The sequence below is a fragment of the Equus caballus genome, chromosome 16 (genome assembly GCF_041296265.1).
Source record: "Equus caballus isolate H_3958 breed thoroughbred chromosome 16, TB-T2T, whole genome shotgun sequence".
Classification (NCBI taxonomy): Eukaryota; Metazoa; Chordata; class Mammalia; order Perissodactyla; family Equidae; genus Equus; species Equus caballus.
In genome coordinates this window covers 22,688,211-22,713,813 of record NC_091699.1, presented here as the reverse complement: position 1 = coordinate 22,713,813, position 25,603 = coordinate 22,688,211, and the positions used below count along the sequence as shown (strand labels likewise).

The 25,603-nt window shown below is 41.2% G+C and overlaps 1 protein-coding gene across 10 annotated transcripts in view; it reads left to right on the top strand.

The window, feature by feature from the left end:
• ITPR1 (inositol 1,4,5-trisphosphate receptor type 1) overlaps positions 1–25,603 on the top strand; it is a 318,979-nt gene that overhangs the window by 185,137 nt on the left and 108,239 nt on the right. For 6 of the 10 annotated variants that reach the window (XM_023620051.2, XM_023620049.2, XM_070238558.1 and 3 more), the window contains 7 exons: positions 279–399; positions 2,128–2,312; positions 6,182–6,330; positions 7,253–7,364; positions 12,839–12,871; positions 20,818–20,853; positions 22,053–22,103. In XM_023620051.2, coding sequence (XP_023475819.2) covers positions 279–399; positions 2,128–2,312; positions 6,182–6,330; positions 7,253–7,364; positions 12,839–12,871; positions 20,818–20,853; positions 22,053–22,103 — 687 coding nt within the window. The remainder of the gene's footprint in view (positions 1–278; positions 400–2,127; positions 2,313–6,181; positions 6,331–7,252; positions 7,365–12,838; positions 12,872–20,817; positions 20,854–22,052; positions 22,104–25,603) is intronic. The other 4 variants (XM_023620053.2, XM_023620050.2, XM_023620054.2 and 1 more) reach the window with 2 other exon arrangements.

Genomic DNA, 25,603 nt, shown 5'->3' with positions numbered 1-25,603 from the left:
GAATACCAACTTTCAAGCTTTGGTTCTGCTGCTCCTTCTTGTGGCCAGACTTTGATAGATAGCATCAAGTTGGTGCATTGCCTTAAAATGCTTCTGACTTTTTCTCCCTTGAATAGGCAGCTTCTGGAATCCGGCTCTTAACCAGTCACCCTTTCCCTCTCTTGCATGAGGGTCCATCAACCCAAGGTTCAAGGCAATATCTATTTCTGATCTGTGTATCAGTAATTTACAGTTAAAAGTCTTCCTATCACCTCTCTCTTGGCCTCTCTTTCTTGCAGACTCGCCAACCTGTCTTTGTGCAGCTGCTGCAAGGTGTGTTCAGGGTTTACCACTGCAACTGGTTAATGCCAAGCCAAAAAGCCTCCGTGGAGAGCTGTATTCGAGTGCTCTCTGATGTAGGTAAGGTAGCAGTTCAGTTTGGATTTCACATGATGAAAATGAATTGTCTAACGGGAATAAAGGTCACCACTTATTGAGCGCTTGCTAGAGTTCTCCTAAGGCTCCACACACAGGAAGTTGCAGAGCCAGAACCAGAGTGGAGGTCTTCTTGATTCCTAAACCTCGCTTTCATCTAGTAGGCCAGCATCTCCCAAAGTCAAAAGCCAGTAAGTTCCAAAGAAAGCTAGTCTTTGAAAAACAAGATTCCAGGCTTAAATTTTAGGCAACGCTTGCTAAGTCACAGTGCACACAGCTTACTCAAGGCCCTGGGAAGTCTGTTATTCAAGAAACTCACTTGTTGAATCCAGTAAACGTATTTGACCATATGGAAACTTTTTTCCCCTGCAAAGCACATGTCCAAGCCCAAGGAATACCTTTTCTCAGAAATGCATACACCCTTTCTCAGTCTTCTCTTGAACCAGAGAAAATCCAAGATTGGCCATAGAGAGATGTCAGCGCTGTGAGTGGATAGTCAAACATAATAATGTGTGCACTAGGAGTGTGCAGCTACTTAGGAAGAGAAAAAGTCATGGTCTTTAAAGGTGCTCTACTCCCTTTTGCCTCAGTGATAACTGGTTCTCCATTCCCTTCTCCCTTCCCCTCACTTGTCACCTCTCGTAGGTGGCTTTGAAAGGAAGATATGAGAATTGCTGCTTCTTTCACCCTGACTTGATCAGACTCTGTTACTTTGCCCTGTTCCCATCCATAAATGCTATGCAAAGGAATCATCTACCTGCCTGAATTTGAGAAGAATTATCTGCCCATAGTAGCTATTTAGATTTATAGGAAAGTTGCCAAGATAACACAGAGAGTTCTGGTATACCCATTACCCAGTTTCCCCGACTGTCAGCATCCTATATTACCCCCTAGGGTACCTTTGTCAAAACTCAGAAACTAATGTTGGCCCATTGTAATGAACTAAACTCCAGACTTGATTTGATTTTCACCACCTTTTCCACTAATGTCCTTTTTCTGTTCGAGGGTTCAAACTAACTACTACATTGCATTTTGTTGTCATGTCTCCCTAGTCTCCTCTGGTCTGTGACAGTTTCTCAGACTTTCCTTTTTTTTTTTTTTATGACTGTGACAGTGTGAGAAGTATTGGTCAGGAGTCCTGTAGAATGTCTGCCATTGTGGGATTGACTGAAGTTTTTCTCATGATTAGACTGGGGTTATTTTTTTTAGAGGGGAAAAGAAGAGCCTGTATAGAAAGAATAGCTTAGGTAATTGTAAATGTTATCTTTTATATTATGTTTGGCTTAAATTGGCATTTTTTAGATTACTATATAGAACACCAAACTTGAGAGAGAATTTTTGGGAAAAAATTCATTGGCCAAACGAGTTCGCTGTTTTGATAATTTTTAAAATATATGAACACGTCAGAGACCCTAAGAAGCCATTCATTGAGGAAACCCATTGAACTTTAACTTTGACTTTATGACCTTAGAGCATTTTAACATCCCTCAGTGCTGCTGTTGCCCCCACCCCCTAATTCACGTTGAAAAACCCTAACTGAAAGGATGATAGAGTTGAGTTGAGCTCCTCACTATTCACACTCAATACTGTGCAAGCTGACACATTATGGGCATGGAAACATCTCCCTGATGGGTGATGGGGGAGAGTTAAATCTGAATCTAGAGTGTGTCCCATGAAAGTTGTAGGCTCATGAATTATCTTTCTTCTGTGCAGCCAAGAGCCGGGCCATCGCCATTCCTGTGGACCTGGACAGCCAAGTCAATAACCTCTTTCTGAAGTCCCACAACATTGTACAGAAGACTGCCATGAACTGGCGGCTGACGGCCCGCAATGCAGCTCGCAGAGACTCTGTTCTGGCAGCTTCCAGAGACTACCGGAATATCATTGAGAGATTGCAGGTAATGGCTGGTGCTAAGAGAAGTGAACCTTAACCTGGCCTAAGGTGGTTCCCACTCACGGCGGTGCTTCCTTGAGCCAGTGAAAATCCAAGGTTGGCCATAGGGAGATGTTAGAGTGGTGAGTGAATAGTCAAATATATTAATGTATGTGGGACCAGGAGTGTGAAGCTACTTAGGAAGAGAAAAACTCCTGAAAAAGTCATGGTCTTTAAAAGTTATTCATAGATTTACAGATTTCTTTATGAAGAATGGGGACTCTGCTCTTATTAGGAAGCAATATTTCAGTGTTACAAGAGGCTGCTTCGAACAAGGACATAAGGGTTCCATTTTTTCCATCATCAGCAGGTGAACAAGTGCAATAATGCCTGAGAGATGAGTTGTATATCAGGATGAGCCAAATGAAAGTGAAAGTATTAAATTCTAGTTGGATTATACTCTCTTTTTCCTGGCACCTATGAAGAGATCTGCTCTCCCTTTGTTAAAGAGTAGAGTAGCCAGTATTAGATTAATGGTAAACACTTAAACATACATCTTAACATTAACGTTGTCTTTTAACAAGCACCTCAAGTTATTCTCTCACAAGTAGTACATGGACCACAGTTTGAGAATCACAGCTCCTTCAGATGAGCTTAGCGCAGTGGTTAAGAGCAGGATCTCAGGCCAGCACCTGGGTTCAAATCCTGGCTCCACTGCTTAGAGATGGTGAAACCTTGGGAAAGTTACTTCAGTTCTCTGTGCTTCGGTTTCCTAATTTGTAAAACAGGATAATAGTAACACCTGCCTCATGGGGTTGCTGTGAGGATCAAGTGAGTTGAGAACATGTTCTAGTTATCCATGCCTGTGTAACAAATCACAAAAGCAATTGCTTTGTTCTCTTTTATTACTCTGGAGGTTGGCTGGGCTCAGTGAAGTGTTTATTGTTCAGGGTCTTCCATGTAGTTTCAGTCAGATGGTGGACATGGTTGGACTCATCTTGAAATCTTACTCACTCATGTGTTTGGCAGTTGATGCTGTTGTCAGCTGGGACCTCTGCTGGAGTTGTTGACTGAAACGTCCATATGTAACCTCCCCAAGTGGTCTGGGCTTCTTCACAATATGGCAGCTGGGTCCCAAGATGAATATTTCTAGAGAGAGACAAGTGAAAGCTGTATTGCCTTTACGACATAGCTTTAGAAGTCACATAGCATCACTTCTGTCATACTCTGTTGATTGAGGCAGTCACAGAGGTCCACTCAGGTTCAAGGGGATGGGACATAGACCACCATTTGATGGGAGGCATGTCAGTGACACCTTGTAAGAAGAATGTTTGAGATAGAATATATTGTAGTGGCCATCTTTGGAAAACAGAATACACATAAAGCGCATAGAAAAGTGCCTGGCATGTAGTGAGCACTCAATCAATGAGACCTGCTATTATAGTTATTACAACTATTATTATTGTCATTACTGTCATTACTATATTATCATTATTAGATGAAAGAAATGAGACTGTGAGGTTACATAACTTACCTAAAGACAAGTGAATTAACTGATTAATTTATCAGCTCCATGCTAGACACTGGGGTTACAGCGTGAGAAAAACCAGAAATGATCTTTGCCTTCATAGAGTCTTGAGTGTTGGGAGACAGACATTAACCAGCTAATCACACAGGCAAAAGTAAAATGGCAAGAAGATAAAAGCTACAGAGAAGTGAGTAGTGCTATAAAAGACTAATGAGCAACCTAATCTTGCCTGGGTTTGGGGATGGTAGTCAAGGAAGGCTTTGCTGAGGAAGTAACATGTGAACCAAGGTCAGGGAAATGTAGGACTTATTTAAAAAGAAAAAATGGAAGGGAGGGAAATAGCACACATAAAGACCTTATACAAAAGAGAATATGGGGCATTCAAAGACCAAAGTTACGTTAGTGTGGCTTGAGCCCGTGGAGCTGGGGAGGTAGCCGGGGCTTTGCAGGTCAAGGAAAGACTTGTAACCTTATCATGGCAGAGCCAGTTCTTAAACAAGGGTAATTTGGTTCTTAATGGAGTGCTTCCTGGCCTCACTATGCTTTTAGAAAAGGGAGGGACATTTTAGACTCTTAACTGTATGAATACACAGTATTTTCTTGCCTGCTCCAACTAAATAATCTGCAGCCAAACACCAGTTTCTTGTGCTCTTCTTAGATTTATTATGCATATTCGTGGGGAATGGAACAAAATACATAACTATAGGTAATGCTTATTGTAAAGACTTGGTCAATGGCTAAAAAGTCCCTCATTATATAATGTTATTGTCTGAGTCTCTGTAGTTGTGAAATTGCCCAGGACAGCAATATTTGTCACAAAGTAAGAACATTGACTTGCAGACTGACTGCTTATATAATTAATCCCCATTTAGACATTCCCTCACTTAACACTAGCATCTTTCCCTGCCCATCGCTTCGCCATCCTTGTCTTTTGGTCTCTCCCTGATTGCCGAATGTTATACATTTGACAATACGGTGCAAATCAATTGCAATGTAAAGTTCAAAGCTTGCAAAAGATGCAGGATTTCATGAACATGATGTTGAAGAACTTCTTCAATCCCATGCAAATGCTGTAGACAAAGATTTGCCAGAGTTAGAACCAGTAACTACCTAAGAAAAGAACATTGGGTGCTTTCAAAGGGAAAACTGATGAGACCCTCAGAGGATTTTGTAAAAATGACCCTCTTTTTGACTTTGTTGTGAAAGTCAATATGCATTAAGGGATGTTGCAATATACTCTTACAATCTTTTTTGGAAAATTCCTGCCCTCAAGGAAACAGTTGGATTCATTCATGCATTCTTTATGTATCCTAAATATTATTATTGAGTGATTACAATTATCACGCGAATTTTGTTAAATAGAAGATAAAATAAAATTATATTCATATGTTTTAGTTTTAGTTTCTGGCTAAAAGATCAATGAATTCTTTACTGACCAACACCCATGTAATTTGGGTCCCCAGTTGAGGTGAAGGCAATTTAAGTGGCCTTTCCATGCAAATCTCCTTGGTTAACCAGACCCCCCTGTATTATCCAGCATGCTGTGTTCTGCCCGTCTTAGCCCCTAGTTAGCTTCTGAGTTACCAAGCCCTATACAGCAAACTTTAGCATCTTTTGAAGATAATTTCTCATCCGTTTTCTGCCATTTGCCTTTATATGGTGTTTGTTGTGTTGGTTTTGCTGCTCTTTCAACTTCTCTCTGTTTTCCTTTCCTACAGCTATGTGTTTTGCATTTGAAGACCATCATGCTATCAGGGTACATGTATTTAGCATGTTGATATAGCATGTTCATTCATTTGTGTTTTCATCTTTATATGACTTTATTATATCAATAATTCATGCTCATTGGAAATAATTTGACAATACTCACAAGTACGGATATATAGAAGAAAATTAGAATCACCTTAATCCCACCACCCAGAGAAAACCACTAGTGATGTTTTAATAATATTTGGTGTATATCCTTTAGATATTGATGTTGTTTATAAAAATCGAATCATATAGTCCATACTATTGTTTGACCATTTTTTACACTCATATTGTAGACGTCTTTCCACATTGTCGAATGTATTTTTTGCATCGAATTTTAAAATATATGGAATGATCCCTTGAGTAGCATAAAAATCATCTCAAAAGAAGGGCTGGTGGGAATATTGACTCGTTTCTACTTTGTTTTCTGCATCAGGGGCTAACGCTTCAGGTAACCATTGGGTAATGTCTAATAATTTGAGATGAATGTCGGACAGCACTAGTTACTCTAACCTAGCCTAGCCTGTGGTCATGTTTTAGGTCAGAAGTGAATGTTCTCACCCTCCTGTAGTCAGCCTTGGCCTGAGCTGCTCACCAAGGCTGGGCTTCCATTCCAGGACATCGTCTCAGCACTGGAGGACCGTCTGAGGCCACTGGTACAGGCTGAGTTATCTGTGCTCGTGGACGTTCTCCACAGACCTGAGCTGCTTTTCCCAGAGAACACAGATGCCAGAAGAAAGTGTGAAAGTGGAGGCTTCATTTGCAAGTAAGCAGCCTCTCTCTCTGGGGTGGTCAGTCACAGAGCCCCGGTGACCAGGCAGAGCATTTGTGCCTGAAGGAGACGCAGGCCTGGTTTTTGACTTTGTTGAGTACGAGGTCATGTGCTGGGGATCTATTCTAACATTCCCCTTGTAAGTTCAGTCCTACTTACTGACACTGTTGTTGTTGTTTTGGTGAGAATTTCTCCTTTTAAGGGCGTGCCTGTTCTTTTATCTTCCGTTCAACAAGTGCTGACACAGCGCCCACCATGGGCTGTGATGCAGACCTAAAAAAGTCATGATCCTTCTGCCCTCCAAAAGGTTGGGCCTACCAGGACACCACAATCTTTTAAAACCTAACAACTTTGTTGTTTCTTAGTTTACGCCGTGAGGCATAATGTAAAAGAAACAGCTGCTTCCGTCACTGGAAATCTCCATTTGATTTTTACCTAAGGTTGTTTTTTGCTTAAGAGTGGATTCTGCCCCTTTGAGTTTCTTACTTTTCTAAGCCCCTCAAAGGACAGGACTGTGGATAAGGAAGCAATGTGTGTTCACCCCAATCATCATCTTTATGAGATGTTTTTACACTGCTGGCGTGTTTTAGCAGCGTTACCAGCAATCCTCAGTGGATAAGTAGCCATGCTTTAAAACGAGCCGGGTAAGCGGACCTCTGTGCGATTTCTCCTCTCCCTGTAGAGACCCCTGCCCAGTGAGCTTGTTTGCTGTTTCTAACCAGCAGGTGTCGCTATTGAGACACCGTTGCTAACAAGCCCTTCTCAGTGCCGTGAACGCCCTAATGCCTGTTTAACCCAGGAGCCCTTGATAAATATTTGTTCTTTAACTGACTAGTTATGGTAAGTTGCGTGTGAGGTGTTTTTTTTTAATTTAAAGATTGTTTCAGGGACGTAATGCATGGTTTCCCCCATTCAGGTTAATAAAGCATACCAAACAGCTGCTGGAGGAGAATGAGGAGAAGCTCTGCATTAAGGTCCTCCAGACCCTGAGAGAAATGATGACCAAAGATAGAGGCTATGGAGAAAAGGTACTGCATTTTACTCTCATGTTAAACCAGGTTTTGCTCTTAAATTGAAGGGACGGGGTGATTAGAAATCCCCCTTATTTCAGGCAGTGTTGACTTAGGGGTTAACTTTTTTTCCTTTAATCTATTTATCCTGCCCCCAAAGATAGCTAAATCATATGACTGTCTCTTTGAAAAGTCAAATATACTTAGTTGTCCTCTATAGGCTGCTTGCCCATAATCTGTTGTCAGAGAAATAGTAATAACAAGATTATCTATTTAAATTCCCAATGCGAATGCAAATGCCTCTTGTGTATTAAGGTGTGTGTTCCTGAATTTTGGGTTCCGGCTAAGCATACCTGTGGGTTTACTTCTTTCTGGTGAGATGTTGCACAATCCTTCCAGTGTATTAAGAAACGCCCTCCAGTTCTAACTGGAATGAAAGCAGGTAAACATGTCACCATTTCTAATTGAGATTGTGAAACGGACAGTCCTTGGGACCCGATACTTCTTAGCATATGCGTGAGGGAAGACGTGCAGAGAACATTTCTCACACCTCCGATTTTGGTCTAAGTGGGATGCAAACAATCCTATGGCCCCTCCTTTCTGCCTTCAGCAAAAAAGCATGGGCCTGAGTTTAAATCTCACTAGTTTTTATTTGAAGGTAATAATGTTCACTAATTATCTCCTAGCCACTTTTAGCAGCATTTTCTGGGTAGGTGAAGACACTGATATCATTGACTTGTCAAAATACCTGGTAACCCATTTATTCATCTCCATGAAGAAGCCTTGATAATGAAATCACCGCCTTCTTTGTCAAAATAGATGGTGACAACCAGATTATTGCTAAGTATAAAAGTCTGCTGGAATTATGCATTCTGACGTAAGCAATTTAATATGTGAGAGTCTTTGCATAAGAAAAAATAAAGAAGAAAAGTAGACAGTCCTTTTTTGCAGCATATTTCTCTACTTTCTCCAAACCACAAGGCTTTTAAATCCCCCTCTGAACTTCTAAAGTAGATAAATTAAAAGATGAATAAATATTGAGTAATTAGAAAAAAAGTATCTATAGCTCAGTAGGAATTTTGTGGTGGAAATCTGCCAGAAAATAGCTTATAAATATAAATAATAAAGCAAAGAACCCTGGTACAAGTGAGAAATGATGAGACTATTTGTTCATACAAACACCTGTGTAGGCACCTAGGTAGGTCTTACTTTAAAAAAAAAAAAAAAAAGGAAAGAAAAAAAAGAAATGGCTAATAGCAAAGAATGCATGTACCAGACAAGTAAATAATAGCCGTTTATTCTACAAGATCTTTATTTTTCTTAATGTGAATTTTAAATATTTTAAAATATGATTCTAGTTAGAGAAATTCACTCTTTATAGTGAGGTACAATCCACCAAGAGGTCATAACCATCTGTGAATATATTTGCACCTTTAGGTTATAAAATGGGACTTTAACATGTGGAGACCACAATTTTTTCTTCTTTAGAATGTCTGTTCCTTTCTATGCCCGAGGTTTTTAAAGTAAACTTCGTGTTTCTATTCCAGTGAATGTTGCAAGTTGTGATTACACTTTCATTTCTCTTAAGTTTTCTTTTTATAACATGGAAAGTGGAAGCAGTAGAAGATGGTTGAGTCTCTGTCACTTGGCAGATAAGTACGATAGGGTCTTTGGGGCCACGTGGAAGGCATGCTTCCCCCATGCCTTGCCCTACCCATAAGTGCCAACTGGGAGGACATCGTCTCAGACCCTGGCAGAGAGTGGACCTGAGATGTTGGAACACTGCCTGTTTTAAAGCTCATGGAGAATGACAGGGTGCAGGCTTTAAGAGGGCAGTAGATGGAGGTCACTATGAAATAGTAAATTCTCAGAGTTTAGAAGAGGTTCTTAGACTATAGCTCAAATCTCTTGTCAGTTGCTCAAGAAATTAGCCACACCCAAACAGACAGAGGCTTGGAGGCAAGATGGCATTTTTTTTCAGTTTGGTTGGAGCTGTCATCCCCCCCATGAAAGTGAAAATACTATAGGCAAGTATGGGAAATGCCATGCAACAGAGGAAGACATTCTAGAAACCCATGTTAGTGAGCAGCTCCAGCACCTACAGCACATACTTGCAGTGCTTCTGGCCCCGTGCTCTGACTGTTGGAAAATGCTGCTTAACCATTCACATTAATTGAACTTTAAAAGAGAAGGGACTGCTGAATGACTGTTTCTTCCAATCTGGTAGTTGGTATCAACTTGGTCCTAAGGCTTTTTTTTTTTTTTAAAGATTTTATTTTTTTCCTTTTTCTCCCCAAAGCCCCCCAGTGCATAGTTGTATATTCTTCCTTTTGGGTCCTTCTAGTTGTGGCATGTGGGATGCCGCCTCAGCGTGGTTTGATGAGCAGCGCCATGTCCGCGCCCAGGATTCAAACCAACGAAACACTGGGCCGCCTGCAGCAGAGCACGTGAACTTAACCACTCGGCCACGGGGCCAGCCCCGGTCCTAAGGCTTTTTGAAAATGCTTTTGATGGTTTACTGCCTGTCCCTGTTTGACGAAAGAAGCATGATGTACAGGGCAGGCCAGCTTTTTTAAGAGTGGAAGGAACCCAGAGTCAAAGAACTAACCTTATTCAGGCAAACCAGTTGGTTTTAGTCAATAAAATAAATGTGATGGTCTTTGATCTGGGTGCCAAGGACACAAGGGCAAGTGTTGAAGCCATTTCCGTCTTCCTTGCCCAGTTTTCCTATTAGTTATCTCTTAAGTGGAACTTGTCCCATGACTAACACCCTCGTAGGATGTCCAGGATTGTTCTGCCTCCCTGCCCTCTCCTGAGTCTTTGTGGTCATAGAATATGCTCTGGTGGGCTCTCGCATGGCCCCGTCCAATCCTGCCTCAGCACACAAGGAAGCCATGGTGGAGAGCTGAAGTGACGTCCCAAGGTCATGTGGCAGCATCAAGACCAGAACCCAGTGCAGTGTCCTTTTCTGTCTTCTCAGGTGGTGCCCACCATGTCTGTAGGCCAAGTTTTCTTGTCTTTTTTTTAAGCCATAATCCTTAAAGATGATAAAACTTGGGTGTTTTTACTCATCTCTGCTTTTTCATTCAACATTTAGCATTTAGTCAAAGTCACAGATCAAGAAGAAAGTTAAAATCGTTCTTTATTATCCTGTCAGAAACGTTGGGTGCTTACATAGGTCTACTTGTCTGAAAAGCCATTGAGAACTGCCTCTCATATACCAAACAGACTAAAACGTAACAGAATCACTTTAAGACTGACTTAAACTTTTTAAATGCCATATATACTCACTAGTGTCCTAAAGTATGTCTTAAATAACAATGATAACATTTATTGACTTCTTGTTATGTGCCAGCCACTATACTAAGCACATCTTCTGCCTTACATCAGGTCAGCCTCAGACATAGATATTACTATTGTTCTTAACTATTTTATACATGGAGGAGAAAAGACAGTCTCAGAGAGGTTCAGAAACTTGCCTATGGTCACATAGCTAATAACAAGGGAGCCAGGAATTCAAACCCAGACAGTCTGATTCCAGAGTCATATCCCTTTACCACTGCATCATCAGTGAATGGATCGACACCATTTGAATGTTTTGAAATCCACCTACAAGTCTAAGTTTCGACTGTGTTATATGATAATATAAATGACATGAGACAGTGGCCCTGAAAGCACTGAACATAGCAGAACTTAAATATCTAGTCTTTGCCTCAATTCTGATTTCTCACCCAATTGAAAACACTCTCCAATTAATGCCAAGTGACTTTCCAAGTTGTGATTGTCCCAAGGTCATCCAAATTCTGTGGTTTGGGTTGGGCCCCATTTGAAAGAGTCAATGAGTAGCCAGTGGTCAGTCCACTTGTCTTGGTCCACTGCCTACGAAGTGCCCACTGAGAACTATCACACATGATGTTAAGGTAGGGGCTGGTCGAAGGAGACTGTCACAAAATTTAATCATGATCATTTAGGAATTAAAAAAAAAAAATCTTTAATTATTACGTCTCTAAAATTCACAGTACCAGCAATGCATATTGTTCTCAGAGAGTGCTAAATATAAAGTAAGAAATAATAAAAATGACCACCAAAATAACGGTGAAATACATTTTTGTATGGTACTTATAATGTCTTTCTAACTTCTGCTTTCAAAGTTAATAAACTTTAAAATTATATAAGGACTTTATAACCACTCTTGTGTGCAATGCCTATAAACTCTGCTTTTAATCTACAGATTAAACCAGGTCCATGTTTTAAAAAAATAACCTTCCCATAGATAAACATCTCTAAAATTGAACGTGAATCTCTCTGTAACTCATAAAATATCTTCGAGCCCTTGGACCCTGCTTGAAAAAGGAACATAGTTATTTTATGCATTGGCAACTCTGTAGTCCCCTATAGGCTTTTTATTAAGCTGCTGTTACTTAAGTGAGTAGTCAAAGAGCTTTGAAAAGAAATTCAGAAGCCAAGAATTGATATAAAAAGATATCTCAGAATTTATTTAAAATCCATTTTCTCTTCTAAATAGTAGTAGCTGGTTTACTACCATAGAGTTTTGACCTCAAGAAATGTCAGGGTTTTCATTTCATACAAATGGTCAGTCCTCTGTTAATTCCCAAGGCTTCTTTCTCTAGGTGAATAAGGTATTAGCATTTCGTTTCTAATAGGAAGTTAAATTTGCAAGAAACCAGTGTTTCCGTTAGGAACTTAAAATTGCAAAATGTACCAGATATTAATGAAATATAATAAAGATCAGTTGAAGATCAGCCATCTCTCCTCAAACAACCATAATTATGGTTAATGCTCTTTTTTTTTTCTTGAGCTTTATGCTAATAAATTGTTTACTTGTTACTAATGTCACTTGAGTTGGCACTAATCATCTTAGGGGAAAAGTGTTTTCTTTAAGTATCAACGGTACCAGGATTTGGAGCTTCTGGGGTTGGGATATGTTGGTCTTATTACTTGCTGAGATTGACGCTGGTTCTGATTTAGCCCAACTGTGGTTTGGACCCCAGACCCCCTATTGAACGGTAAAATGAGTCTAAAGAAAGAATTTTCTCCTCAGCTGAGTTGATCCGACTATAGTCCTTTACCCTCCTCTTTCCCATCCTCTTCTGAAAGAACATGATTCTTGACTGGGGAATTTGCCCTTGCTCTCCTGTTGGTTCAAGTTTTCACGTCTGCAAGAAAGCGCACAGGCGCAGTTCTGGGCCCTTGATTAAGTGACCTGCTAGGTTTGACATTTGGCACGTGCACAAAACATGGCAGCATCCTGCCTGTTTTGTTCCAAAGCAGAACATTTCAGAGCAGATGTCACTGTGAGGTGCGGTAGTGTCCACAATGCTTGCACCCCTTAAGAGGGTCACCATCTAAGAGTGCTTCAGCCTGAAAGAGTCAGCAATACAAGTACATGTATGAAGTTTCTAACACTTAGCTCGCTTGTATTTCCTTTCCTAACATTGCCTTCTTTCTCTCCCTCCTTTTTTCTTTTCCAGCTAATTTCCATTGATGAATTGGATAATGCTGAGGTCCTAATTTCATTTTCTTTTACATGTCCCATGGTGATGTTTCCATGACACTCTTCCAGTGAACACTGTGATCTGTCCCCTAGTCTCTACAGTGTCTAGTACCTGACTTTGTGTAGTGTGCCTTCTGGGAGTGAGTCAAGTCCTTCGTGTCTGTGTTAGCATTTCCCATGAGTTTGTTTGCCATTTGTGCTTGGAGATCCTGTCTGAGTCTAGATAAAGATTTTCTAAACTGCAATAAGATTTCAATCATTCACTCTAGAATCTCAACTGAATTTGTGGTTGATGTTGGCCGTTAACCTCTCTCTGAAACTCAATGTTGATGTTATTATAAGGAGCTTTTCTGTCTGTATGTACAGCACCGATACAAAAAGAAATAACAGCTTTGGTGTAGCTTGAAAGTAGTAAAAAACAAACAAACAAACAAAAAAAAACACCACTACTCTCTTGGTCCACATGTTGGAAAGTATTGAGCATGAGGGGGTCATATAAAATTTTGTCAAAGTGCAGTGTGAATTCAAAGTGCCAGTTGAGACTTTCAGCTGCAGACTTGCAGTGAGATTAGAAATGTACTGTATCTGTGTCTTCCCATCTAGGAAAACTACCTAGAGATCAAGAAATTGAAATGTCAGCCGATGGCTTCTGTATTTATGTCTCAAATTGGTTTCGCTTACCCAAAGTTACCCTGGAGACTGATGAGTGGTCATTTTCTTTGGGATTTGGGGCCTCTTAAATATTTTCTGTTTTTTGTGAATATTTTTCAACATTTCTTGCCATAGTTTTAGGATGTGATACATGCTTGGTAAGTGGTGCTAGAAAGGATTAATTTGGGGAATTAATGTATATAATTGAGGAAATTTAATTGTTTGGCAAATTAAGCACACTGAAAAAAATATTCTATTTGACTTTAAAAAAATAGCTTTTCTGGTTTACTTCTTTAGATAGCTATTCCTTCATTTGGTAGATCAATTATTACCTTATTTTGAGTGGGATAGAGCTACCAAATAGAATATGTTGTCTGTTCTAGTTATCTCCCACCATCATTTTAGATATGGTAAGAGATGGTTCAAATATACCTAAGGGGAGTTTGAATTACAGACTTAAAACTGAAAGTGATATGAGTGGTTATGACTTTGGCTTGGCTCTTTCAGGAATGGAACTCAGAGAGGTTAAGTGACTGGTCTTAGCCCACACAGATATAGAGAGCCTAAACTAGGACTCGAACAGTGCCAGCGCCTCTCCTGGCCTGGTGTGCTTACTGCTCTGCCACAGTCAATTCCGTAAGCACAGACTTTTCCTTATATTACCAACATGAGCAGGTCAGGAGGCCATACCCTCTGGGATGAATAGAAAGTGAGAAAAACAAAAGGTTGTGCAGGGGCTTAATTAACTGCTTTAACTACAGTGATTTTTGCCATTTTCTGTTTAGTTTTCTCTCTTCTGGGTTATTTGTATGCCAGAAAAAAAAACATGTAATGCTGAATTTGCATGTTGACACCCTTCGACACTCTTGTTTCAACCTAGAGTTGTAAATGCCTCACTGATTTGAATTTTTCCTCTGAAATACTAAGGTTGAGTTTCTGTTTGCTGAAGTAAAAATTAAGTCAGGAAAAACCTTCCCTAATCGGAGTCTGCAGTGTTATTAATATACTGTTTTGCACCATAGTAATCAGTTGATGTGTTTGCTTGCTCAAGATAGAACTTGGGTCTCCTGGCTGGGAGTTTATTGCTCGCTTATGGAAAGATTCCACAGTTGGAGCAGGTGTGTTTATAATTATACTCTAGGAAACAGAATACTGTCTGTTTATAAAAGAAGAATGTTCTGGCAACCACTTGGATTCTTTGAAAATTCCCTGAGGAAGCAACTGTGGATCCCCTCTTCGTTGTTACCCCTGGCAACCATCACAGCCCTGGGACACCAACTCTCTGTCCCTAGTCCTCAGGCTATCGGATCTGGCCCTCTGAGTAGAGATGCCCTATTGGCCTTAATCACTGAGGACTGTTCTGGAAACTGTCGCAGCTCCTGCCGTTTCTCCCCCACCAAGCCTTTTGTCAGAGTGTGCTGGTGCGAACCTGCAGCCCACAGCTGGAGTTCTGCAGAAGCTTAATGAGAGTTCATGCTGGCCCAGGATATGGGCAAGACCGCACACCTGAATTGCAAACCAGTGTTCCAGTTTCTAAACATGGTGGGAAATAGCCCCTGAGACAGGGTAAGGCGTATCTGGGGACCCTGTGATCCTCTGATTGGGGAAAGGCCACCGCCCTTTGATGATAAAGGCCAGTTGGGCATCTCAGGAGAGGAGATGTGCAGTGAACGACTTAGAAAGCAACACAGTGTCTTCTGAGTCTCTGTCAGTGCGCTGAGAAATCAGGGTGAAATGAGGACAGAGTCACAGAGGCCCTGCAAGACAAGTGTATGGTATAGGGCCTTCCCAGCTGTCTTCTAGAATAAAATTTCATTTGAACCCAGGAAGAAGGGTTTTTTCTTTTCGTTCTTTTTTTAGCAAATAAAGAGGCAGAGTCTTCATCCTTACCCCCAGGTTTACCTTTTCCTTGGGGGTTGCCATGGAGGGGGAGACATGCACGGGGTGGAGAAGAAAAGGGAACACCTTGCGTTCATCTCCTTTCGGCTCATTCCTAAGTTCATAGCTTGCTGGATTGTTACACGTATATGCACACACGAGTCAAGATATGGAATGTTTCCATCACGCCAGAAAGTTCATTCCTGTACCCATTCTTGGCTTTAAATGGACGCTGAATGATGCTAAAGACATCCATTTATATGACTAATATTTGAGAGCCTGTTCCATTCCAGGCACTGTGCTAGGGAATTTGGATACAGTGATGCCCCAAATATACAGTGTCGGCCCTTCTGGAGTTTATGGTTATATGGGGGAGATGGAAAACAGTACAAATTAATGTTAGGTGACAGCCGTCAGCCCGGACAAGTGTAGAAAGGAGAAGCACGTGAGGTCGTGAGAACATGTAATTTGGGGACTTCTACCTGAGCAGGGAGGTCAGGTAACAGCTTAAGATGTCAGGTAACAACAGGCAAGGGGCGCCACCAGGTGATCATGTGAGTCACTTTTCTAAACTGTAAAGTGAGGTGCTAACCAGAGGGATGATTCTGATGAAGTACTCAGACTTCAGGGCGAGGTGGTGGGCGGAACAGTAATCCACTTTATTTTGGCATATGTGTCTTTGGAAAGGCATGGTGTGTTTAGAAAGTGTGTGCTCAGTGGACGTATTGCATTTCTACATATTTGAGATGTGATCCCCATTTAATCACTGTCACTTTGGAAGCATGAAATCTCCAGAGCCGCGAGTGTCAACTAGCAACTTCCCCTTCCTACACGGCAACAGAGAAGCAAGGTTGACATTTCCACTTGTTCAGGGTGGCTACAGCCTACCTGTATTGAGTCCTCAACTTCTCCTACTGTGAGCTGCTTCTGCAAGCAAAGGATGCCACTGACAGGGAACTTTGTAAAATTCAGGGGGAAAAAGGGGAGGGAAACAAGAGAAACACAAGAATTATTAAATTTCACCTTCAGGGGGCGTTCTCATGACGTCCAACCCAGGGTGGAGGTGTCCTACTTTCTTGTATTGCTGTGAACTGCTGGGTTGGGCACCTGCCAACATTCAGGCGGCAGTTACATAAGAGCTTCTTTTTTTCCTGGAATTTAGGCTCACTGCTGATGTGTGACCTTCAGCAGTAATTGCCAATAAATGCAGCGGGCCTGTTTACTGTTAGACACTGGCAACCATAGAGCAAGCAAGCTCAACCCAGAGCATACAGAAGCTGTTGCAGAATCTGGGGAGGGTTTTTTTTTTAATGCTGAGATTATTCCCTAATGACTGAAGTTGTATAATTTAGTCAGAATGCGTTTTTTTTAAATGAATTTCACAATTGAGTTCTGATGAACTTATTCTGTAAAATATAGGTGAAATTGCATCATTGGAACTAAGTAATTTTTACTTCTTATTTTGTTTCTAAAAACAAATGCCATTAGTAAAGGGCATTGTGTTAGCAGATGTGAAGAGTTAATGTTGTTCTGCTAAAATGCTAGATAACTTCTATTTTAGCAGAATTTTCTGCAAAGCGTTCTGTTGGCTTATTGTGGGTTTTCAAAGGCTGTTGAAGGACAGGGCCCAGCAAACGTATTTGCAAGTCCATTTACTGTTTGTTTGTTTGTTTCCCTCCTCTGAGGTCATGATTGGGTGAAAAGGAACTGAAGACTGGTTCAGGGAGATTATAGATCATAAATTCCCTTTTATTTACTGATAACAAGATCTATAATACAGCTGCATTTCTTGAACTGCATTCAACTTCTGCCAGGGGTGGTCCATGGAAGAAGACATCTTACTTCAAAGGAAAATTCTAGAAGCCCAGGGCTGGTAGAAGAATTCATGTTGTTAGCAGATGTTTACATGGCTGTTCTCTGTGCTGGACTTTAATAGACACACACGAAACGGATATATGTAGGTATATAAGTATGTGAGTGGGTAGGTGCTGTTATGCATACACCAGAAATAGTAACCTAGGAAGTCAAGAATGACAAAGTATGATTTCCTTCATTTATAGTAGAAATTTGTCCTTTGGAAAAATGTTAAGTACATTATGTATCAAAAGTGTGTGTATCAGTGTCTCATCTGCACATATCTAGTTACTACTCAGGTACCGTAGTTATGATGCCCTGACTTGTGGCATCCTCCAGGAAGGACACTTCGGATTCAGTGACTAGAGATTCATTTTGAGCTTTTATTTCAAAGTGAACCATTTGAAATCTTTTTCTACTAAGTTTGATTTTGCTGACCTCAAAAAGCACTGGGAAGATTTAAGATCAAAAAAGAAATATGAAGAGGCAACAGAGGGCAATAGTTGGTTTCCAAGTTCAAAACTAGGCAACATCAGATTACTGTCAGTTGCCTGGTCGGTTTAGGAGACTTTGCCTTGCACTGGTGGGGTCAGCACCTGAGTATAGTGACTGATCCTGCGACTAAGGTAGAAGGAGACAAGACTTGTGACATTTAGACATGCCCATTTTCTCAAAACATTCTCCTTAAGATGTGGTCATTGAAAAAAAAAATTAACTTCTATAATAAAAACGTGCTGAGAAAATCAAGATATTCACTTATAAAGCATTATATTTTGCTTTGGATATTATATATTGCGTTTAGGTAGCTGTTATCTTATTCAAACCTATGTAGCTTATCAATATGCTTATATTTTTCAAAATTGTAGCTTACTGACATAAAATAACCTTATCCTCAAGGAAGTCTGGCTGAAGTCCTCACAGCGGGAGGTGCTAGCATAAAGCTGTTGGTTATTTTACCAAATTGCATGCCAGGTATGGTTGGGCCTTTTCCCTGCCTGAAATCATTTTGTGTCCTAGCAGGTTGTATTGTTTAGGGAACTTGCCTGTTAGATATTATGAAATAAGGTTTACAGAAAATATACCAAGCATTGCTTAATGTTTTAGCTGGAAGGAATCCTAAAGAATATCTGCTTTGGTCTGCTTAAACTACAGTTCAGGAGGTGGAGGCTCAGAGAGGTTAGTGACTGGCTCAGGGTCACACAGAGCCGGAACTTCGATGAGCCATGGTCACACGACGTTTGTCCAGTGCTCTTGGTTTTTCCATTCTGTTCCGTGAATGGATAGCATTAAAAAATTGTCCTTTTGTTTAAATAGTGGTTCCTGAAGCCAAAAGCATACTTGGTTGTCCCAAAAGGCTTCATGAAATGTTCAAGGAAAAAAGATAATTTAAATTTAATTTTTCTTTTAAAAAATCTATTAATTTAAAACAAGTGTGACATCATTTTAGGGAGGCAATCAAGTGTCAGTGTAATCATGAAACATATCAGAAAGTACTGGTCTCTGAGTGATTAAGAAACAGCTATGTGGTACCTATGATGACTCTATAAGAATTCAAGTTGCTTCTTTGGACAAGGAGATCTCAGACAAGAGAATTTAAAAAAAAAAAAAAGAAAGAAACGAAGAGGCACACCAGTTCCAGTTCCATCATCTTTATTTCCTTTAGCTTTTGTTTTGAGTGGCAGGGGAATAGGAAGGTAGCTCTGGGGGTTCCTGCGGTAAATCCTTGCCTGTAATCTTTTTATTCTAATCACATAGGATCAATATAAAGGATATATTAGTGGGCATGTGACAAATGGAAATAGTAGAAGATAATACTTTTTTCCATCAGTATCTCTAACTGCTCTAAAATGCATGGGAAATTGCTTTAATTCTGCTTTATCTCGTGTGTTCTTTTTGCTCTAAAGGCAGATAGCGCAGATGTTTGCACAATTTTAATTCTTCAGCCTGAAGCATATAGAACGTAAGCATAGAGGTGAAATGCATTCTAGGATCATAATATTATTTATATGATCTTGAAAAGACATATAACTGAGCTCCGGCTTTGCTTTCCTTGCCCTATTCTTTCTACCACAATATGCCTCCCGACTCCACAGGAAGCTAAATGCTTCAGAGGGAAATTTTCTGCCTGAGGCTAGTGGAGTTGCACTCATGCCTGAAAGCTCCTCTGTCCAGAACTGAGCGAGCAGCCCTCCAGATGTGCCTCCTTGTCCTTGGTGAATTAGTTTAGTCTTTGTGCTTAAAGAGATCCCCTGTATTTTTACTTCATTTTACCTGTTGAGAAATAGAAAGAAATCGTTAGCTTATGTGATAGCAGTCTCATATTAAGAGCATTTTTTTCCATCTTGGGGATCAAACCACTAAAGGGGTAGTGTTGAGTTGGATTGAGATACTACCAGATTTCACAGCTGCAGTCCTCCCATGCTTTCAACACCTGCTCTGGCTCGCCAGTGACAGCCACAGTCTGGCCTCAGGGTGTGCTGTGTCGCTGGAGGCTGGAGCACCACCGAAGGAGGCCAAGGTCTCTATGTTGCAGTATGAGCCTTGGCCTCATTCCATGCCGTCAGACCACACCTTGAAGCAAGCCAGCCGTGCCTGGTGCGTGACTTTGGTCGAGGGTGGCCTGGGTAGGGTCCAGCGGTTACATCTGACGTCAGTTTCCTGTTCTGAGCATGTGCTCTTTGGAGGACAGATTCGCGGTGCTGTCTCCACATGGAACCGTGGACTTTTCTCTGGCCACACCTTCTTTTAGCCACCACTTGCACTCTCACAATTACCCTTTATTTCCTTTGAGGGCATCATCTTGTCTCTCATATGTGGGTTGGAAATAATGAAATCAAGGAGGCGGGTGGAGGAGGTGGGTATCTTATGGTGTGGCAGGAGTGGGGCCAGGGGACGCAGTCCATGGAGCCCCTGAGGGAAGTGCGTGGGTGGGACGGTAACCAGCCAGGGCACCCTGCACTCAGGAGCCACCATGTCTCCTCACAGAGATGCTGGAGGGGGGAGGCTTCTGTCCACGAGCCAGAGCCTCGGGTTTTACCGTCTGATGCAGGGTCAAGATGCGGCAAAAGGAGGGACCCAGGGAGATGCATCTACCCACAGGAAGAGCTGGTGTCAGGAGAGTGGTGGCGCAGAGCTTTCACAGCTCTGGGCCCTTGGGGCGGGGACTGCACCTGAGGCTTCTGTTGTCATCACCCACCGCCTCCTCCCTCCCTGAGCCCCTGGGTAGCACTGTGCTGAACAAAACACAGCTATATGGTGGTTCTTCCTTTGACATCTTTTTTTAAAGACGTATTTCCTTCTTGGTCAGTGGTAGACGTTTTGTTTCTATATTTTAAATATGTTTCCCCATCTCAGGCCAGTTGTCTCGCCAGCACAACCACGTTCAGTTCCATTTAGAATAGAAAGTGTCTCCTCACCTCGGTTGCTGAAGCCCCTTCTGCAGGTGGTACAGCAGTCACCTCACCTTTGATCTTGCCTTCCACGTCTTGTCCTTGACTGTTGGTCTCTGGACTTCTTTGTGGCCCGTGAGATGCACATGCCATCACTAACATGCTTCGTTTTACTCCCAACCAGCTGCCACAAGCTCCGGATTCTGAGAACTCCACAGAGGTGTGTGTTGCCCACCTGTATTTGCGGTGCCAGCAAATATGGGTGCTTCTCAGTTGTCCTGGTTGAGTGTCTGAGTAGTTGTGGTGAAATGTCTGTCCCGGTGGGTGGTAGATGTGGGAGGGAAGTGTGTAGCCTGGCTTGGAACTGATCATTGCTGTAACTGAGGTGAGGCTTGGTGTAGAAAGAAAATTCTGAGGAGCCGGAGCTAAACCAAACTGCCCCTGTAGGCAAGGGCCTGTGGCTCTCTGAAGGCTTCCACACAGAACTGTCATCTCAGTCTGGAGATGTGCAGTTGAGAAATTCTGGAATGTCAGGACCTTTCCGTTGTACATAATAGACTCTGGGTCTTGTACAGAGATGACGTGAACTTGAAGTTCTAGATATTAATGTATAGTTTTGGTGAAAGCTGCTAATAAAGTTATAGTTTCACGATGTACTCTTTCTGTTCTTGCTGTCACTAACTAAACTTGTTAAATGAGGGACTAGAATTAATTAAGGCGTCGAAATTCATAGAGAAGGTTTTTGGGGAGGCATATTTCCAAGTATCAATTTACTTTCAGAAACTGTTCTAAAATCACAGTAGTTAAAGTGAGAATGAAGCACACTTTGAAAGAAGTCTATGGAAAATCCTAAAAATGAAACAGATCATTGAATGGCTGAATTGCAATATGGATGCTTTACAATGATCAGTCTCTAAAATTCTAATCAGAGTTCTTCATCGTTGATGGCTTTGATTAGAACGCTGTGTCCTGGTGGGCTGGGGAGAGCCAAGGTCCCATGTGTGTGTCTGCTCAGAAGCGTATGCGTTGATGTTCTTATGCATGCGCTGTGCAATAACGCATGAATGAATCCTAAGGACCTGCCCAGTTGAGTCTTGCATTATAACCCCTTTTGGGTTCATGTAAAAGTACATAATGTGGAACTTCCTTTTCATATTCTTTGCAAAAAATAACTTTGGCCAGAAAAGTCATACGCCCTGCTCGTCTTAAACAGTGCACTAGGGTTGGGAGATGGGGTGGTTGTTAAGCAGTATCCAAAGTAACCGAGCATTACTCTTTGGGGAAAAACAAAAACAGGCCTCTGCTCCTTTTGTGTAACTCTTCGTTGTATGAGCTCTGAGTGTATTTTATTTGCGACTGATGCTGAAGATGGTAGTATCTCCTAGTGTCGTGCTTAAAATGCAATTTCTGCATGCTTAGCAGGAGCTTGAACCGAGTCCACCCCTGAGGCAACTGGAAGACCATAAAAGGGTACGTAGTCTTGGGTGCTGGGAGCCAATGATCGTAACCCTGCCCTCAGCCACACCCTATGACCGAAAGATAGTTTTTGTTGTTGTTGATGTTGTTAAAGTACTAATTGGCTCATGACCAGTCACAGCCAATTATATAAATGAAACTAACTGGTGATTCCACCTGTTATCTACCTGCTCACGCCCGTGCACCCAGCCAGCCTCAAAATAATGAAGGAGTGAGCTCCTCGTGTCCTTTTATCTTTTTCTGTGGTGGCCTTCTACTTAGGCGAAGGCTTAAAAAATTTCCTTTTGTGTAAGTAACTGATGATTATTATGGATATAAAAACTTATATAAACAAAAAAGTATAATGACAAAAATGTTCACAATTTATACTACCTAGCTATGAAAGCTGCTAATGATTCAATATTTCCTTCTCTCTACTCTTTTTACAAATGGGAGAATGTCTGTCAACAAACACACTCATTGTCATGAGATTATTCGAGTGTACAACTTTTGTTCCCTGCTTTTGTCATTTAATATTACATCTGAGCATTTTCTTTGAAAGTCTTTGAAAGTTACAGCTGTCTAAAGTTCTACAAAGTAACAAGTAGTTTGTAATTTTTTCCTTTGGCAAGGAAATGAACCAGTGTGTGTATCTTTGGTTAGACTCTTAGAAGGAGAATTGCTAGGCCAAAGGGTAGATACTTTCTTAAGGTGCTGATTATGCATTGCTAAACCATTTTCTAGAAGGCTATGTACATCATTAGCATGCTGACCAGCATTGATTTCATGTAATGCATTTTTGGAAGATAACCAGATGTCCTGGTTTTCTGAGCGCTTATCATATGCCGATTACTGTGCTAAGACTTGTACATATGTTAACTCATCAATTTTTATTAATATTGACACTGACCTGGTAACACAAGCCTTCATCCCCATTTCACAGATTAGGAAACTGAGAACCAGAGAGGTTAGATGCCTTACTCAAGGTCATGGGGTTAGAAAATGAGCAGTCATTGCAAAGACTGCCTTGAAATTGTCATCAGTGTCGAAAGTCTGCCTGAGATAAATTGGTGTCCTGGTGCACGTTTGTTCCTCTCACACACCCCAGTCCCACCACATCCCAAGTCCTTTCCTTTCCCTTGTGATTGGGATTTCTTAGGGCTTGACCGAAGAATAGCTCCCAAGTAGTTAGCATTTAGCCCTTCTCCAGCTTCGAGTATCTCCTGCAGTTTGTTGACCCAAGACACCTTACATTCCTATATTTTCCATCTTTGCCTATCCTTTAAGAATTATCCTAGGTCTTAGAAGTAGTTGGTATAGCCACGTTGCTGTCCCTGGTGCCCTAAACTCTCCGGAGACACGGTATTGAATGTTGCCTAAGCACATGAGCTTTGGAATTACAAACAGGTTCAAGTCCCTTTGCCAGCCCCCAGCTGTGGATTTGGGGCTAGTTATTTAATTTCCCTGTGTCTCCGTTTCTTCTGCTGTAAAATGGGGATGATAATAGTCTCCATCCCTTAGGACTGTTCTTTGGAGCCGTGCGCATGAAGAACCTAGCACAGTAGCTGGACTCTGATAAGGGACAGTAACTACTGTATTGTCGTCACCATGCAGATTGAGATGCTTCAGTAATTTGGTGGACAACAGGACTAGGAAAAGGAAGTATTTTTAAATCAAGGCGCTACCCTAGTGCTGACTAAGGTGTGAAAGGCTCACCTCTCATGTGAGAGGGTGATCTTTCCTGAAGCACATGACTTTTAAGTGGCTACAGCCTGGGAAGCCGAAAGGTCACTTTTTCTCTCCTTTGCGTGCAGCGCTATTAGCTTCTAAGTTCCTTGTTCAATGCTTGGCCATATTCCCACACAGTTCATCAGCCGCTGCTTTAGTTGATAGACTGAAACTTATCTTTGAACCGAGGTTCCAGGCAGGAGCTTGGTTTCATGACTCCATCACCAATCTTCCATTTTCACTCTTTTAACCTGACACTTATTGCAAAGGAAACTCTTTGCCTTTTCTCAGTCTTAGGTAAGAATGTGTGTGGAATTTCTTACCAGAGACAAACATCTGATATTTGTTTGCATACTGTAGGTGTAAACTGATGGGAAAAAAAAAAACAAACAGCAACTAGTATTATCTTTTAAAAAGGGCTGCATGACCAAATGTTAAATGACGTTATTTGGGAAGTCAGGTTTTTTTTTTCCCTTCTCCGCAATCAGGTTTCTCAGCCTGGTACACTGTGAACCGCTTAGTGCTGTTGAGTAATTTATATCAAGATGATTAGGAAGACTTTTCTCTGCAGATTTTAATTTTTCCTAAATTAAACCACTGGCTCAGAAAAACACAGAATTTTCCTTGAACCTAAGTTTTCACACTAGGGATTTGCATAACTTTTAATAATGATTATCCACTTTCTCTTTCTATTCCCTTTTACCTAAAATTCTCAATCTTTATTCTTTCAGAAAAGAAATGGATCTCCTCTTGTCAAAAAAAAAAAAAAAAAAGAAATCCCTGTGGGTTTTTTTTTCTCTTGCATTTTATTTATTTATTTATTTTTTGTGGATAGAAGGTGAGATGAATATGTGCCAAAAACCTTATAATTAAGAGGAAGAAAACTAAAAGTTTGTGGGGTAGAATGTGTGTGTTTCTTTTTCCATAATGAGCACATTTCATGATATTCTCTTATGGGGAAAGATGTACCATTTGATGCATCAGTTGCTATGGTAACTGCTAGGGTTTTTCTGTGGAAGGAGAGGCAGAATGGTAAAATGAGATCCCTTTGTAACTTCAGTTTGGCATCCAGGCTGCATAAATGTAAAGTTCCTGTTCCTGGAGTCCACGTGTTCCCGGATGGCATGTGTTCCCTTCTTTACCTTCTGCATGCTTTACTGCAGACTGACCAGCTCTTGCTGATTACCCTCAAAACCCTGAGGAGCAGAAAATCGAGCCGAGTTGCTCTGGCCCTAAGTGGAATTGTAGTGCTGGGGATCTGGTTGAGACTTCCCTAAAGGATACGTGGTTGTCGGCTGGTCACAGTCACCATGCCTTTGACCCTTGAACCGTATGATCCTCCAGATTCTTGGCTGTCTTCTGTGGCTGTGGCTTACCTGCCATCTACCTCTCAAACAATGTTCTTGTGGTGCCAAAGCGGATCCAGTTAGAGAATTAGGATGGTTTACTGCCAACCATTCCTATTGTGGAATCTCAAAGTGTGTATCTTTTTGAAAGAAGATCAGACGATGCATCATTATGCTACAAAAGGGAAATTGCATTTAATCTCCTATTATATTCAACATGGAGGTAACCTTTTCTTTCCCCTTTTTCTTTCCCAGTAGGCTTTCTTGAATGTTCCTTTGAAATTTGTGTTTCTCTTATGAAGTCATCCTTTTAAATCACTATCTTCTCAATGATGGCTTTAGAGAGTGTTTATGTGTTTGTACTGGTGCCGGAGACTTGAACACCAGCAAAACTATATCTTTATACCAAAATATGGTTTTCTAAACCATTTAAGGATATTG